At 50.7% G+C, this 12,642-nt stretch overlaps 1 protein-coding gene across 19 annotated transcripts in view; it reads left to right on the forward strand.

Moving 5' to 3' along the window:
• GON4L (gon-4 like) overlaps positions 1 to 12,642 on the forward strand; it is a 67,749-nt gene that overhangs the window by 20,884 nt on the left and 34,223 nt on the right. For 15 of the 19 annotated variants that reach the window (XM_032318709.1, XM_032318710.1, XM_032318712.1 and 12 more), the window contains 8 exons: positions 1,853 to 2,046; positions 2,589 to 2,663; positions 2,840 to 2,890; positions 6,106 to 6,171; positions 6,458 to 6,553; positions 7,501 to 7,620; positions 8,588 to 8,758; positions 12,237 to 12,429. In XM_032318709.1, coding sequence (XP_032174600.1) covers positions 1,853 to 2,046; positions 2,589 to 2,663; positions 2,840 to 2,890; positions 6,106 to 6,171; positions 6,458 to 6,553; positions 7,501 to 7,620; positions 8,588 to 8,758; positions 12,237 to 12,429 — 966 coding nt within the window. Of the gene's footprint in view, positions 1 to 1,852; positions 2,047 to 2,588; positions 2,664 to 2,839; positions 2,891 to 6,105; positions 6,172 to 6,457; positions 6,554 to 7,500; positions 7,621 to 8,587; positions 8,759 to 12,236; positions 12,430 to 12,642 lie in introns of those variants that run through there. The other 4 variants (XM_032318713.1, XM_032318717.1, XM_032318718.1 and 1 more) reach the window with 2 other exon arrangements.

Here is a 12,642-nt window from a genome sequence, read left to right on the forward strand (position 1 = left end):
GTTGATTCAGAAGGTACCACTCTGAGATGTGCATGTTTGAATTCTGCCTTTTCTTTTTTTCCCTTAAAAATCATTATCAGAAAGATTGCCATATTATTTAAAGCTCTTTGTAGACATTTTTACTTGTTTTCTCCCTTGCTTGAAAAGACCATTAAAAAAAGTTTTATTTATTTAAGTAATTTCTACACCCAAGGTGGGGCTCAAACCCACAACCCTGAGATCAAGTGTCACTTGCTGTACTTACTGAGCTGGCCAGGCGCCGCTAAGAAGACAAGTTTTAGTGGCTCTTGTTACAGTCCGGTGTATGTTTGTACCGGTGCTCATTTTACCATTCCTGTAATGTTGGACATTTAGTAGTTTCCTATCTTTTTGCTAAAATTTAGTACTTTTCCCGTCTTTTTGCTAAAATAGTTAATGTTGCAGTGAGTAATGTGATTATTAGTGTCTGCACATCTAATTGTCTCCTTAACAACAATTAACTGTGGGCGCCTGGGTGGCTCAGTGGGTTAAGCCGCTGCCTTCGGCTCAGGTCATGATCTCAGGGTCCTGGGATCGAGTATCGCGTTGGGCTCTCTGCTCGGCAGGGAGCCTGCTTCCTCCTCGCTCTCTGCCTGCCTCTCTGCCTACTTGTGATCTCTCTCTGTCAAATAAATAAATAAAATCTTAAAAACAACAACAACAACAACAATTAACTGGATTAAGAGTTGTACACATTTATCAAATTCTCGGGGTGTGTTCACAAGTGCAGAAGCAATTGTTGGAAGTCACTAATAACTTTTCGCTATGTAAATATTGCCAGGGTATGGCTTGAAGGTCACAAAATCTTTTTAGACAGAGAAGGTCATGTTTATGTTAATCCTGTCTAATCCTTGTTTTCAGAGGGTAGCAGGCCTGAAAGCATTGAAAGGGTGAGAACCTCTATTACATGATAATGTATCTCAAGACTTTGCAGACTTTGCAGATTCTGCTAATCTAGAAGTTTTTCTGTGGCTCAGTGGGTTGAGCCTCTGCCTTCAGCTCAGGTCATGATCTCAGGGTCCTGGGATCGAGCCCAGCATCAGGGGCAGGGGGAGGTGTCCCAGCTCAGCGGGGAGCCTGCTTCCTCCTTTCTCTCTGCTTACTTGTGATCTCTGTCAAATAAATAAATAAAATCTTAAAAAAAAAAAAGAAAAAGAAAAAAGTTTTTCCTTTCGTCTGGTTATGTGCCCTTGTAGAACGGAGGTGACTTTGTCCTCCACCCTTTCCTTTTTTGGTACAGTTCAGAGTTTTATCCTTTCCTTCTTGTTTTTCTCTTTTCTGAACTGGGTAATGATAATGACAGATTACACTGTACACTGTTTCACTGGCATAAAGCACTCTGGTTTATATTATTTCACTTAACCTTCATGGTATCCCGGAGAGGCCCATGTCTGTATTTGCAGAAGAAGGAAATGAGACTCCTGCCGAGGCCGCCCAGCGCGGAGACATGAAGCCGGGGTTTCTGGTGTATCATCTGGGCCGCACACGGTAGTCATTAGGACTATGGATGCCAGGGTTGGGGTGCAAGGCTTCCGAGCCCGTCTCTGCCATTACTAGCCCTTGGGAAAGTTTCTTACTCTCTCTGCCTCAGTTTCTTCATCTGTACAATGGGAAAAGCAGTAGTCCTGGCCTCCTCCGGTTCTTCGCAGGAGTAACTCCGTCCTTGTCGTGTAGAGGGCCGGCTGCCGCGCGCCCCCTGTAGCCGCCGCACCTGCCGTTTTCATTTCCAAGGCCAGCTGGCCGGCAGCCTCCTTTCTGTTGCTGTTGGCTCGCTGGGACGGGTTCTGGGAGCCGCAGTCCTGAGAGTCTCATGGTGTTCCTGGTCTGTTTGCAGCAGAGCGGGGCGGTGAAGGAAGCGAGAGGAAGCGAAGAAAGAGGAGGGGCACCAAGCGGAGGCGGGACGGCCGGGGTCCCGAGGGCGGGGCGTGGGCCTGCGACCTGAAGCTGGACGCCGCGCTGGACCGCACGCTGGAGGACGGCGCCAAGCAGCACAACCTGACCGCGGTCAACGTGCGCAACATCCTGCACGTGCGTGCCGGGCGGCCTGGGCGCGGGGGCAGGACGCAGGGCTCCCGGGCTCCTAGTGTGGGACTGGCTGATTTTGGGAGGTGCCCGTGCCCCAGCCCCGCTGCACTCAGCAGCCACTTGGAAGGACCTGGGCAGGTACACCGGTCCGCTCTTCCTCCACTGCCTTGCCAGTTTGGCACGCCTGAAGGCAGTAATGTTGCAGTGGGCGCGCTCTTCTGTGGGTCTGGAGGTCCGCAGCGATGCCCAGGGCATAGCCTAAGCTGTGCACGCAGGGGTATCCGCACGGCTGATTATAGAACCTTCCTTGCTGGTTACCGTTTCCCAGACGCGTAGAGTCAGTTACCCGCACCTGCACTCCTGCTTCTGGTAGCTGTGGCGTCCGGCTTCCTTGCTCTGTTGCAGTTTGGACCTGGGTGCTTCTGGCCAGAGCCGGCCTTCCCCCACCTGGAAGCCATTTCCGTGTCCAGCGGAGGCACAGGGAAGCGGCTGTTCTCTCGTTAGCACGTCTTTGTTGCATAAAGTGGGATTTCATCTTTCTGCAGGAAGTCATCACAAATGAGCACGTGGTGGCGATGATGAAAGCAGCCATCAGCGAGACGGAGGACATGCCGATGTTCGTGAGTAGCTGAGGTTCCCCTTCCCTGCGCGGGGCAGAGCTGCTGTCGACGGGCGAGCAGGGAAGGTCGCTCGGGAGTCTGTAGACACTCGGGCAGGGGGCAGAGTTAGCATCGCGGAACCCCGCGTTCACATGAAGATTGTGACTGACTGTTTCCTTCTCATTTTCCTGCCTCAGGAACCCAAAATGACACGCTCGAAACTGAAGGAAGTGGTGGAAAAAGGAGTGGTGGGTGTTGTTTTTTTGTTTTTGTCTTTTTCTTTTCATTTGGTAAATAAGGTCTAATTCTAGGTTATTTGCTGGGGAAAAACAATAGGAAAGATTTATCACAGGCTTGGTTTGCCTCCTTCAAAGAAATATTTGTAAAAGATGAGTGGAGGCAGCGTCCAGAGCCCTCCTCCTCACGTCCGTCGTCGAGGGTGTCCTGCCGTTCTGTCCACGCAGTAGACTGGGACACAGTTGGAAGCCCTGAGCCAGAGCAGCCTTTCTGTTCAGGGGACACGTGGCAAAGGGTTTAGAGGAGTATTTTTCCAAGTGTGTCCCAGGGGATACTGTATTAGGTCACCCTGTCTCTCACAAGCGCTCACTGAAATTGCGTGTTGCATGGTGCCCCTCAGACCCAGAATAGGACCCAGGTGTAGGGCCTGGGAATATGTATTATTGGAAACAGCAGGTGGTGGTTTCGCACACAGTGGGGGATGAGAGCCACAGGAAGGCTTCTGTACTCTGTAGCACATGCTGGGACCCATTTATTTCCTGCTCAGCAAGCGCCTGTCCAGTTTGTGTTCCGTGTCCGTCACAGGCAGGCAATGGGCGTGAGGCCGTCTGGTTTATCTCTGATAGTGACGAAGATTTCCCTAGTGGACCGCAAATGCATGTTGTTGTTTTTGTCCCTTTGTCTGGGTCTGTTCTCCGCAGCCCCATAGAAGAAATGAACCTGTTCTTCTTCCGCTTGACCTTTCCTCTAGCAGAAGAAAACTAGTGTGTTTTCTATAATATTCTTTGGTTGCTAAATGTCCCCCATTTTTTTTTTTATCGGGCTTCACTTGACAAACAAGGCTGTGAGTACATTCACCAACCCGATCCTTTTCTCCGAATGTGCCTGGTTTGTCCATATCCTTTGAAGAGTGCTTGATGTGGAGTTCCTGGCCCGGATGGGGGTTAGCTGTGCGGACCGAAGTTAGGACCTTCTGTGTTCCAGACACAGCCCTCCTCCCGGTGCGGCCTAGCAGCATTGGCTTTTTGTGACAGCCACATTGTGTTCTTTTTTCCGTTGGGCTCAGCCTGGTTGCATAGAGTGAAATCTCATCTTTCTCCAGGAATTAGGTAACCCTCCCAAATGAGCACATGTGGTAGCTGTGATGAAAGCGGCTGTCAGTGAGACGAAGCTGTGTGAGTCTCCTGACGTGCAGAGTACGAGTAACAATAATTCCATATTTGATCTGGAAACAAAGAGATCCAGGTCAGGCTCTGGATTGTACTGACAAGCCATGAATGAATGCAGAGAAGTTGGACGGGCCAAGACCACAGTGTAGGTGGGGGAGGGAGGGTTAGAGCCCACCGCTCTTCACTTCTTAACGCTCAGTAGGCTGACTTCAGCACCGTCCCAGGCGCTGCCGCTCCCTGTCCCGGTGGCTTTGGCTGTAGGGAACGGAGCTGGTTCGGGCACAAACATGGGAAGGGGTGTGGACCGGCGTCCGATCATTCCCCTCACCCTGTATGGCTCCTGGCTCAACTGAGTGAGAGAAGTAGCCGGAACAGGGCGGGGCGAAGGGCAGGTGGGGAGCCTAAGGCTCCTTGTGGAGACGGAACCCAAGGACTTACACACTCCAGGGGCATTTTTTTGTCAGCAGCATATAAAGAGCCTTAAAAAAGTTCTTTAAAAAATCTCACCCCAACTCTATTGTTTTTTTATTTACTAATTTTTTAAAAGAGATTTTCTGTTGGGACACTTGGATGCTCAGTCGGTTAAGCTTCTGCCTTTGGCTCCGGTCATGATCCCGGAGTCCTGGGATTGAGCTCCACATTAGGCTCCTGCTTGGCAGGGACTCTGCTCCCTCTGCCTTCTGTTCCTGGAGTTGGTGCCCACTCTCTCTCTTTCACTCTTGTTCTGTATCAAATAAATAAAATTTTTAAAAAAACTTTATTTATTTAGGGGCACCTGGGTGGCTCTGTCATTAAGCATCTACCTTCAGCTGAGGCCATGGTCCTGGGCTCCTGGGATCAAACCCAACATCAGGCTCCCTCGATCAGCGGGAGTCTGCTGCTCCCTCTGCTTGTGCACACATTCTCTTTCTCTGTCAAATAAATAAATAAAATATTTTAAAGAACAGACAGAGGGAGAGGGACAAGCAGCCTGTCTGCTAAGCAGGGAGCCCGATGCAGGGCTTGGTCTCAGAACCCCAGGACCATGGCCTGAGCGGAAGTCAGATGCTTAACCAACTGAGCCAGCCAGGTGCCCCTCTTTACTTATTTTTTAAAGATTATATTTTATTTAATTCAGAGAGAGAGCACGTGCGCATACATGAGTTGGGTGGAGGGGCAGAGGGAGCAGGAGAAGCAGACTCCCTGCTGAGCAGGGAACCCAACATGGGGCTCCATCCCAGGTGCCTGAGATTATGACCTGAGCAGAAGGCAGATGCTTAACCCACTGAGCCACCCAGGCGCCCCCAACTCTGCTATTCTAAGACATACAAGAAGTTGTCATAATTTTACAATGAATCTGTATCCCACTTAGATTTAATATCTTTAAAATTTTACCATTTTTGCTTTGTATCTCTATATCTATCCCTTGTTTTTTTCCTGTATCTATTTGAAAATAAGTTGGGGACAACTTGGTACTTCACCCCTAAATCATTCCGTAAGAATTGTCGTGGCTAGCTGCCAGGATGCAAACTTAAGATGGGTTTTCGTAATTGATTAAGAAAATACTGCCGCCCGAAGGCTGCTGTTCCTATGATACCTTAGGTGTGTGTACTATTCTAGTTTACAGGTAGTTTCCAAGTTCATTGTTCCAGGTGAACACAAGTTGTGATGTAAAGTAGGCAGGACAGGGGCACCTGGCTGGCTCCATGGGTAGACTGTGACTCTTGATCTCGGGGTTGTGAGTTCGAGCTCATGGTGAGAGTAGAGTTTACTTAGAAAAATTACATTTAAAAAAAGAATAATAAAGTAGGTGAGACAGATACTTTCTGTATTTATGGATTACACAGAGTCTTAACTAGCGTTAAGGCAGGAATACTAGTGATGGGAATACAGTCTGTTCTCTGTTTTTTCTGGCAAATTCTCACAGAGACTCTTTGTCCCCTCAGGGCAGCTCATCCCTCCCTCACCGCAGCCGCACGTTAGGTCCGTGGCTCTTTGTGATGGGGAAGAGGAAGCGGAAATGAAAACCCATTTCTTTCTGCTAAGAGAACGTAATTATTTACATTCTTTGTTGGTAGGTGATTCCGACATGGAATATCTCACCCATTAAGAAGGCCAATGAAATTAAGGTAAACTTGGAAGAGGTAATTCCTGTTCTTTTCCAGAAAGACTTCATCAGTCTTGAAACCCATACCTTCTTTCTGTTGGTTACTTTCGGGGGGTCTGTCTTCTCGTTTTAATTTGGCCTGGTCTCGCGCCGCCGCTCTGCGGTTCCGCTCCCGCTGGGGGTCTCTGTGCCTCTTCCCGCCGGCTCTGGCCGCTCTTCGCGCTCCGGCGCGTTTCTTCCTGCCCGCTCTTCTCTTCTTTGTCAAACACCTGCGGTTCGTGTTTCCCGAGACTTCAGTTCTTTCTGTGATTGTCCGTACGTAGCCTCCTCAGTTTGTGGACATCCAGCTGGAGGAGGACGACTCGTCCGACGAGGAGTACCAGCCGGACGACGAGGAAGAGGACGAGACGGCCGAGGAGGTCAGTGTCCCCTGTGAGCGTCGGTCGCGCGTTGGGACGAACGGGGCTCCGGAGGGCTTCCTTAGCGCTGTGCCCTGGTCTGTAGAGAGCAGCGGGACACGTTTCCTCTTCCTGCTCGTTTCATCGCCTAAAACCGACTGAGAGCTGTTTTCTCCTCCTCGGACTCCCTTGATGATCTCATGTTTTGCATTGTGAACTAGGACCCACGTGTGACACACAGAACTGTGCCCAGCTTAAACACTGAAAAATACAGCCTACGTCATCACGAGGCCAGTGGTCGTGAAGTGTCCCCCAAAGGCCTTAACATAGTGTAGCCAGCGTGTCCCTTGTGCTCTTTCTTTATAGTTCTGTCGCCTGGGGATGCAGCACGACACACCCTAGTCCAGTTTTGTACTGGTTCTGAACCTCAGGAGATGCATACTTGTGTCTGGCTTTTTTGTTCTCTTTGTTTCCTCATTATTCCTTTGTGGTTTGTCGATACTGTTGCTTATGGGCTGCCCTGTGCTCATTTTCACTGTTGGGTGATACTCTGTTTCTTAGTGTATTTGACTTGTTGTAGAAGGATTTTAGACCATTGTCTTGCACCTTTTTAAAAAAAAAAATTATTTATTTTTTGACAGAGATCACAAGTAGGCAGAGAGGTGGGTGGTGGCGGGAGGAAGCAGGCTCCCCACGGAGCAGAGAGCCTGATGCGGGGCTGGATCCCAGGACCCTGAGATCGTGACCTGAGCTGAAGGCAGAGGCTTAACCCACTGAGCCACCCAGGCGCCCCTGTCTTGCGGTTCTGATGAGGAGAACAGTCTGATCTCTGTGCTCCCCTCATAGTGTTAAACTTCTATTTGACTTTTATTTTCTCTTACTAAATTGGTTCATTTTCTTGGATATATCAGACTCAGAGGGATGAGGCACGGTCAGGGATGGAAACCTGAACCGGATTTGTTTTTTAGAGTTTGTTGGAAAGTGATGTCGAGAGCACCGCCTCGTCTCCACGGGGCGCGAAGAAGTCCCGGTTGAGGCCGTCTTCCGAGATGACGGAGACCGATGAGGAGGCCGGTGTGCTGTCAGAGGTGAGTCCGCGTGGTACAGGGGAGGTGGGGGACGGGGGGATGGAGCAGGCTGGCCGTGCCTGGTGACCGAGCTGCCAGGATTCACAGTCACTCTTCATGCCGGCATCTTCCGGGTCCTTGTGGCTAGTTCTGACCGTTCAGGTTCCAAAGTCCTTTAAGTTGGGGTGCCTGGGTGGCCCATTCAGGGAAGCGCCTGACTCTTGGTTTCAGCTTAAGTCATGATGTCAGGGATGTGAGTTCAAGGCGGTGTCAGGCTCTGCGCGGAGCACTGATTCTGCTTGAGAGTCTCTCCCCCGCCCCTCCCGCTGCTAGTGCGTGTTCTCATGTGCTCTCAGTAAATAAGTAAGTTAAATTAAAACAAAACAAAGTCCTTTAAGTGAGTGAACAGTTGGCAGGAAAAGTGGGACTCGTCGAAGGGAGAGCGCTTTTTTGCATTCTCACTGGGGGGCCAAGATGCTTCTTTCTGCCTTTGTTGTCTTTTTCTTTTTCTTTTTTTTTTAAGATAGTATTTATTTATTTGACAGAGTGAGAGAGGAAACACAAGGACGGGGAGAGGGAGAAGGAGGAGCCTGATGTGGGGCTCGATCCTAGGACTGTGGGATCATGACCTGAGCCGAAGGCAGATGCTTAACGGCTGAGCCCCCCAGGAGCCCCCCACACTCTGTCATCTTTTTTAATATTGTCCTGAAGCCAATTTTATTAGATCTCTCTCTCTCGGTAACCTAAGTAGCATCCTGTTGGCTACAGTGGAAAGAAGATAGAACCTAATTAGATGAATGTACTTGCCTGTGCTTTGTTTCTCTGGAGCTCTGTCTGGGCAGGAAGAGGAAGAGGAAGATCCCTGATACAGGAAGGACGTGCCCCTGTCTTCCCGCCGTGTTGTTTTTTGTCCTTTTCTCCTCCTCCTCTGTCTCCTCTCCTCCCTCCTTCCCTTTCGTTTTTTAACCCAGATGCCTCTTGTGATCAGGCCGAGAAAGTCAGCGCACCTGCTGTCAGGCACATCAGTGCTGAAGTGGTGCCCATGGGGCCCCCGCCGCCCCCAAAGCCCAAGCAGAGCAGGGACAGTACTTTCATGGAGAAGCTGCACGCCGTGGACGAGGAGCTGGCGTCCAGTCCCGTCTGCATGGACTCCTTTCAGGTAAACCGCGCCACTGCCTCCCTGCGCAGGTTGCTCGGGGCAGCGTTGCCGCCGCTCAGGCTGGGAAGGGAGACGGGCAGGCGCCGTCGTGGGGCAGACGAGTGAGCGTCCGCAGGGCAGGTCCTGGGTGCTGTTTGGTTTGTGCGGTTGTGTTTGCAGCCCTGCAACTCTGTGGACAGCCTTTGAAAATGTGGCACAGGGGAACAGCCTGCACCGGGTCCCCTGGAGTGTAGCCTCTGCTGCGGCTGCTTTGTCACTCCCGGCTGCTTCCGTGTACACGTGCTTGTTGACCTGCGTCCCTTTACAGCATGCTGCGGTCTAGACAATTGAGAATTGACTTTCTAAAAATGAGGATGTTCCGTTATGAAAAGAAGTTGTAGTATCTAATCTAGTAAAGGCTCTTAGATTTTACCAGTTGTCCCAGTAGTGCTTTTTGTAGAAAAAGAAACATTTTCCCCTGTTCCGGGACCCAGTCTAGGACCACACTTAGTGTCTTGTCTCCTAGCATGTTTGTTGTTATTGTTGTTTGTTTTTAAGTAGTTTTTGTGCCCAGGGTGGGGCTCCAGCTCACGACCCGAGATCAAGAGTCCCACGCTCTTCTGCGTGAGCCGGCCCGGCGCCCTTGTGGCGTCCTTGAATCTGGAACAGTTTCTCAGTATTTGTCTTTCATAACCTCGACATTTTTGATCTGTATAGACTGCTATTTTACAGAGTGTTTCTCAGCTTAGGTTTTTCTGGTATTCATAGTTAGACTCCGGTGACATCCTCACAGACACCCTGGAATCGACACATCCTTCCCCGTGCATCAAATCAGGAGGCATGTGGCACCTGTTGTGTGAATTGGGATCTCATGGTTATGGTGGTGTCTGCTTGATTTCCTCATCATGATGCTATTTTTCCTTGTTAAATTCACTAATATGTATCTTAGGGGGATATCCTTTGAGGCCAGACATCTTTCTGCCCACCAGTTTTAGCATTCATTGCTTATTCTTGCTTGAAAAGTCGTGACTCTGGTAATTATCAGCTGCTGACTTTCTGAATCCCAGTTAGCCAATTTGTTTGAATGTTTCGGGGTTTCTCCACCAGTCTTGTAGGTTAATGAAAAATATGTCTGTCTGAAAATTTAAAAAGAGAATGGTGAGTGGAACACTTCGAAAGGGTCATTTAACCTAATCACTGCTTTGGGGTGTGTAGTAATGTTTGGGGGGGTCACAGTGTTTTGTACAACCATTTATACGTACACGTCTCTAGTGGTAGAATTGGGGAATAGCAGTGTACAAGAGAGTGGTCTTTCCTCTTGGATGTTTTAGTCTGTTGGAGAGAGAGAGACGCCATAAACATGATTTCCAGTTGCGTTCAGTGCTACGAGCTAAATGAGAGCCGAGAAGTTGGGTAACGCCCCCCACAGTGCTTCCCCTGGAAATCCAGCAGCAGCTCCTTTGCGCGCCCGGCTGGCTCAGTCAGTGGAGCATCTGACTCTTGGTCTCGGGGTTGTGAGTTCGAGCCCCATGCCGGGTGGAGATTATTTAAAAATAAAATCTTTAAAAAAAAAAAAAAAGGCTTTCTGAGGAGGTAACATTTGAGCTGAGATCTGAATTAGGAGCCGTGCGTCTAAACGGTCTGGGAAAGGTGTCCTGTACAGAGGAGACAGCACATTCAGCGTCTCTGACGTGGGAACAGCTTTGATGTGTGGCTGACACAGGAACAAGCTGACGCCCGGGGGCCATGGGGGGCAGGAGTAGCGGTGAGGACAGAGAGCCCGGCAGGGGCTAGGTCATGAGGGTCTTAGGAACACAATAAGGAGCTTATATTTTATTTTCACCTTTGAAAAGCTTTGTATGATAGTTTCTGATTGACGTTAAACACTTGGCTCTGGCTGCGGTGTGGGCAGGACTCTGGAAGAGGGCGAGGGAGGAAACCATGGAGTCTGCTAGGAGGCGGCTGCGGCCCTCCAGGGAGGACTTCCTACCGTCCCTCTCCAAATCCCAACTGCTGCTTTTTTGGGGGCAGAAATTGATAGGCTTATCCTGTAATTCACGTGGAAATACAAGGGACCCAGAATAGCTAAAACAATCTTGAAAAAACAAGTCGGAGGTCTATGCTTCCTGTAAAATTTATTACAGAGTCTTAGTAGCGGCGAACACAGGTTGGTCCTGGCAGAAGAGCAGTCCCGTGGATCGGTGGCATAGAGTCAAGGGTCCAGAAGTAAATCCTTACGTTCACGGCCGACTGATTTTGGACTTGCATGCCAAGACCAGTCATGGTGCCACAGTAGTCTTTTCGGCAGATGGTGCCAGATGGGGTCCAGGGGAAAGAAATGGGGTCAGACAGGTAGGAACGCCACATCCGAAAGTATAAAGTACCTGTACCTCTTGCCAGTTACAGAACTTAATGCAGAAGAGTCCATTGACCTAAGTATGAGGGCTCGAAGTAGAAAACTCTTAGAGGAAAGCAAAGGATGACGGGCTTTGTTTCTGTAACATGAGATGACACTTGTGACCCGGTAATGAAAAGACAACCATTTGGAAGTGGGCAGAGTCTGTGCGTAGCTCGTTCTCTGAAGAAGACACACACCGGGCCGCGAGCGCGCGGAAGCAGGCCCACCCTCGGTGCCGGGAATTGCACGTGAGAAGTACGAGGCAGCAGTCCCCCCGCTAGGCTGGTTATTAGAAAAAGGGTGGAGAACAGCAGCGTTGGCAGGGATGCGGAGGAACGGAGGGCCCCCCGCGATGCCGCTGGGGCGCGGAGCGGCCGGTAGGTCGGTGTTTCCGCAGAGTTACTGCAGCTCCCCGTGTGGCTCCAGTGGAATGCGAAACGTATGCCCAGGTCACAGCAGGTGCTCAGGTGTTCTTGGTGGCACTCCGCACATAAGCTTTCCCGAAGTGGAAACAGCATGGGCTTCCCGCACCGAAGTGTGGAAGGGGTGTCGTCCTGCAGTGAGGAGGAGTGCGGTGCGGACGCCCGCCGTGTGCGGATGAACCGAAAGCGTCAGGCTAAGTAAAGAGCCAGAGACAAAAGGCCACATCCTGTAGGAGTCCCCATGTGTAACGTCCAGCCTGAGCAGACCCGCAGACAGCCGGGAGACGAGTGCTGGTCAGGGGCGGGGAGGGGGCGGGGCGGGGGCGGGGCGGGGGCAAACGCCAGCAGGGTTGGGGTACAGGGAAATGTCCTGGAGTTGGATACTGGTGATGGCCCCCAGCTCTGTGGGTACAGCAAGATGCACTCCTCCATACGCTTCAGAAGGATGGATTTGACGGTAGATCGTGTCTTGGAAAAGCTGCTCTAGACGTTTTGAGATGTCGGTTTGAAAACTGACATCACTGTCCTTAAAGTCTCTCCAAGAATTAGAAACCCAAATTGTTGAGGGGAGACCTCGTGATTTAAGGCAGGGAGGAAAGGGTGCAGGTCCGAGGAGGTTTGGCGAGTCGGGAAGCCCCAGGCGCGGAGTGACATGTGTTATCCCTTCTTTGTCGGCAAGCCCATGGACGACAGCCTCATTGCGTTCCGAACCCGCTCTAAGATGCCTCTGAAAGACGTTCCCCTGGGGCAGCTCGAGGCCGAGCTCCAGGCTCCAGACATCACCCCAGACATGTATGACCCCAATACCGCGGACGACGAGGACTGGAAGGTGTGGCTGGGGGGGCTCATGAACGATGACGTGGGCAACGAGGGTAAGTGGGTCTGTCTGGGCACTTGTGCTCGGTCCGCGCTCTCTGTCCGCGCTCTCGGTGGTGAAACTGGGCACTTCTCCTGCTCTGTCCGCGCTCTCTGTCCGCGCTCTCGGTGGTGAAATCTTCATTAGCCAGCAGCAGAGAGGAAGGGGGTGTTCTCAGTTCCCTGAGTTTAATTTATGTCACTCGGAATTTGCTGTGAATCAGTAGTTA

Source organism: Mustela erminea, chromosome 17 (genome assembly GCF_009829155.1).
Source record: "Mustela erminea isolate mMusErm1 chromosome 17, mMusErm1.Pri, whole genome shotgun sequence".
Classification (NCBI taxonomy): domain Eukaryota; kingdom Metazoa; phylum Chordata; class Mammalia; order Carnivora; family Mustelidae; genus Mustela; species Mustela erminea.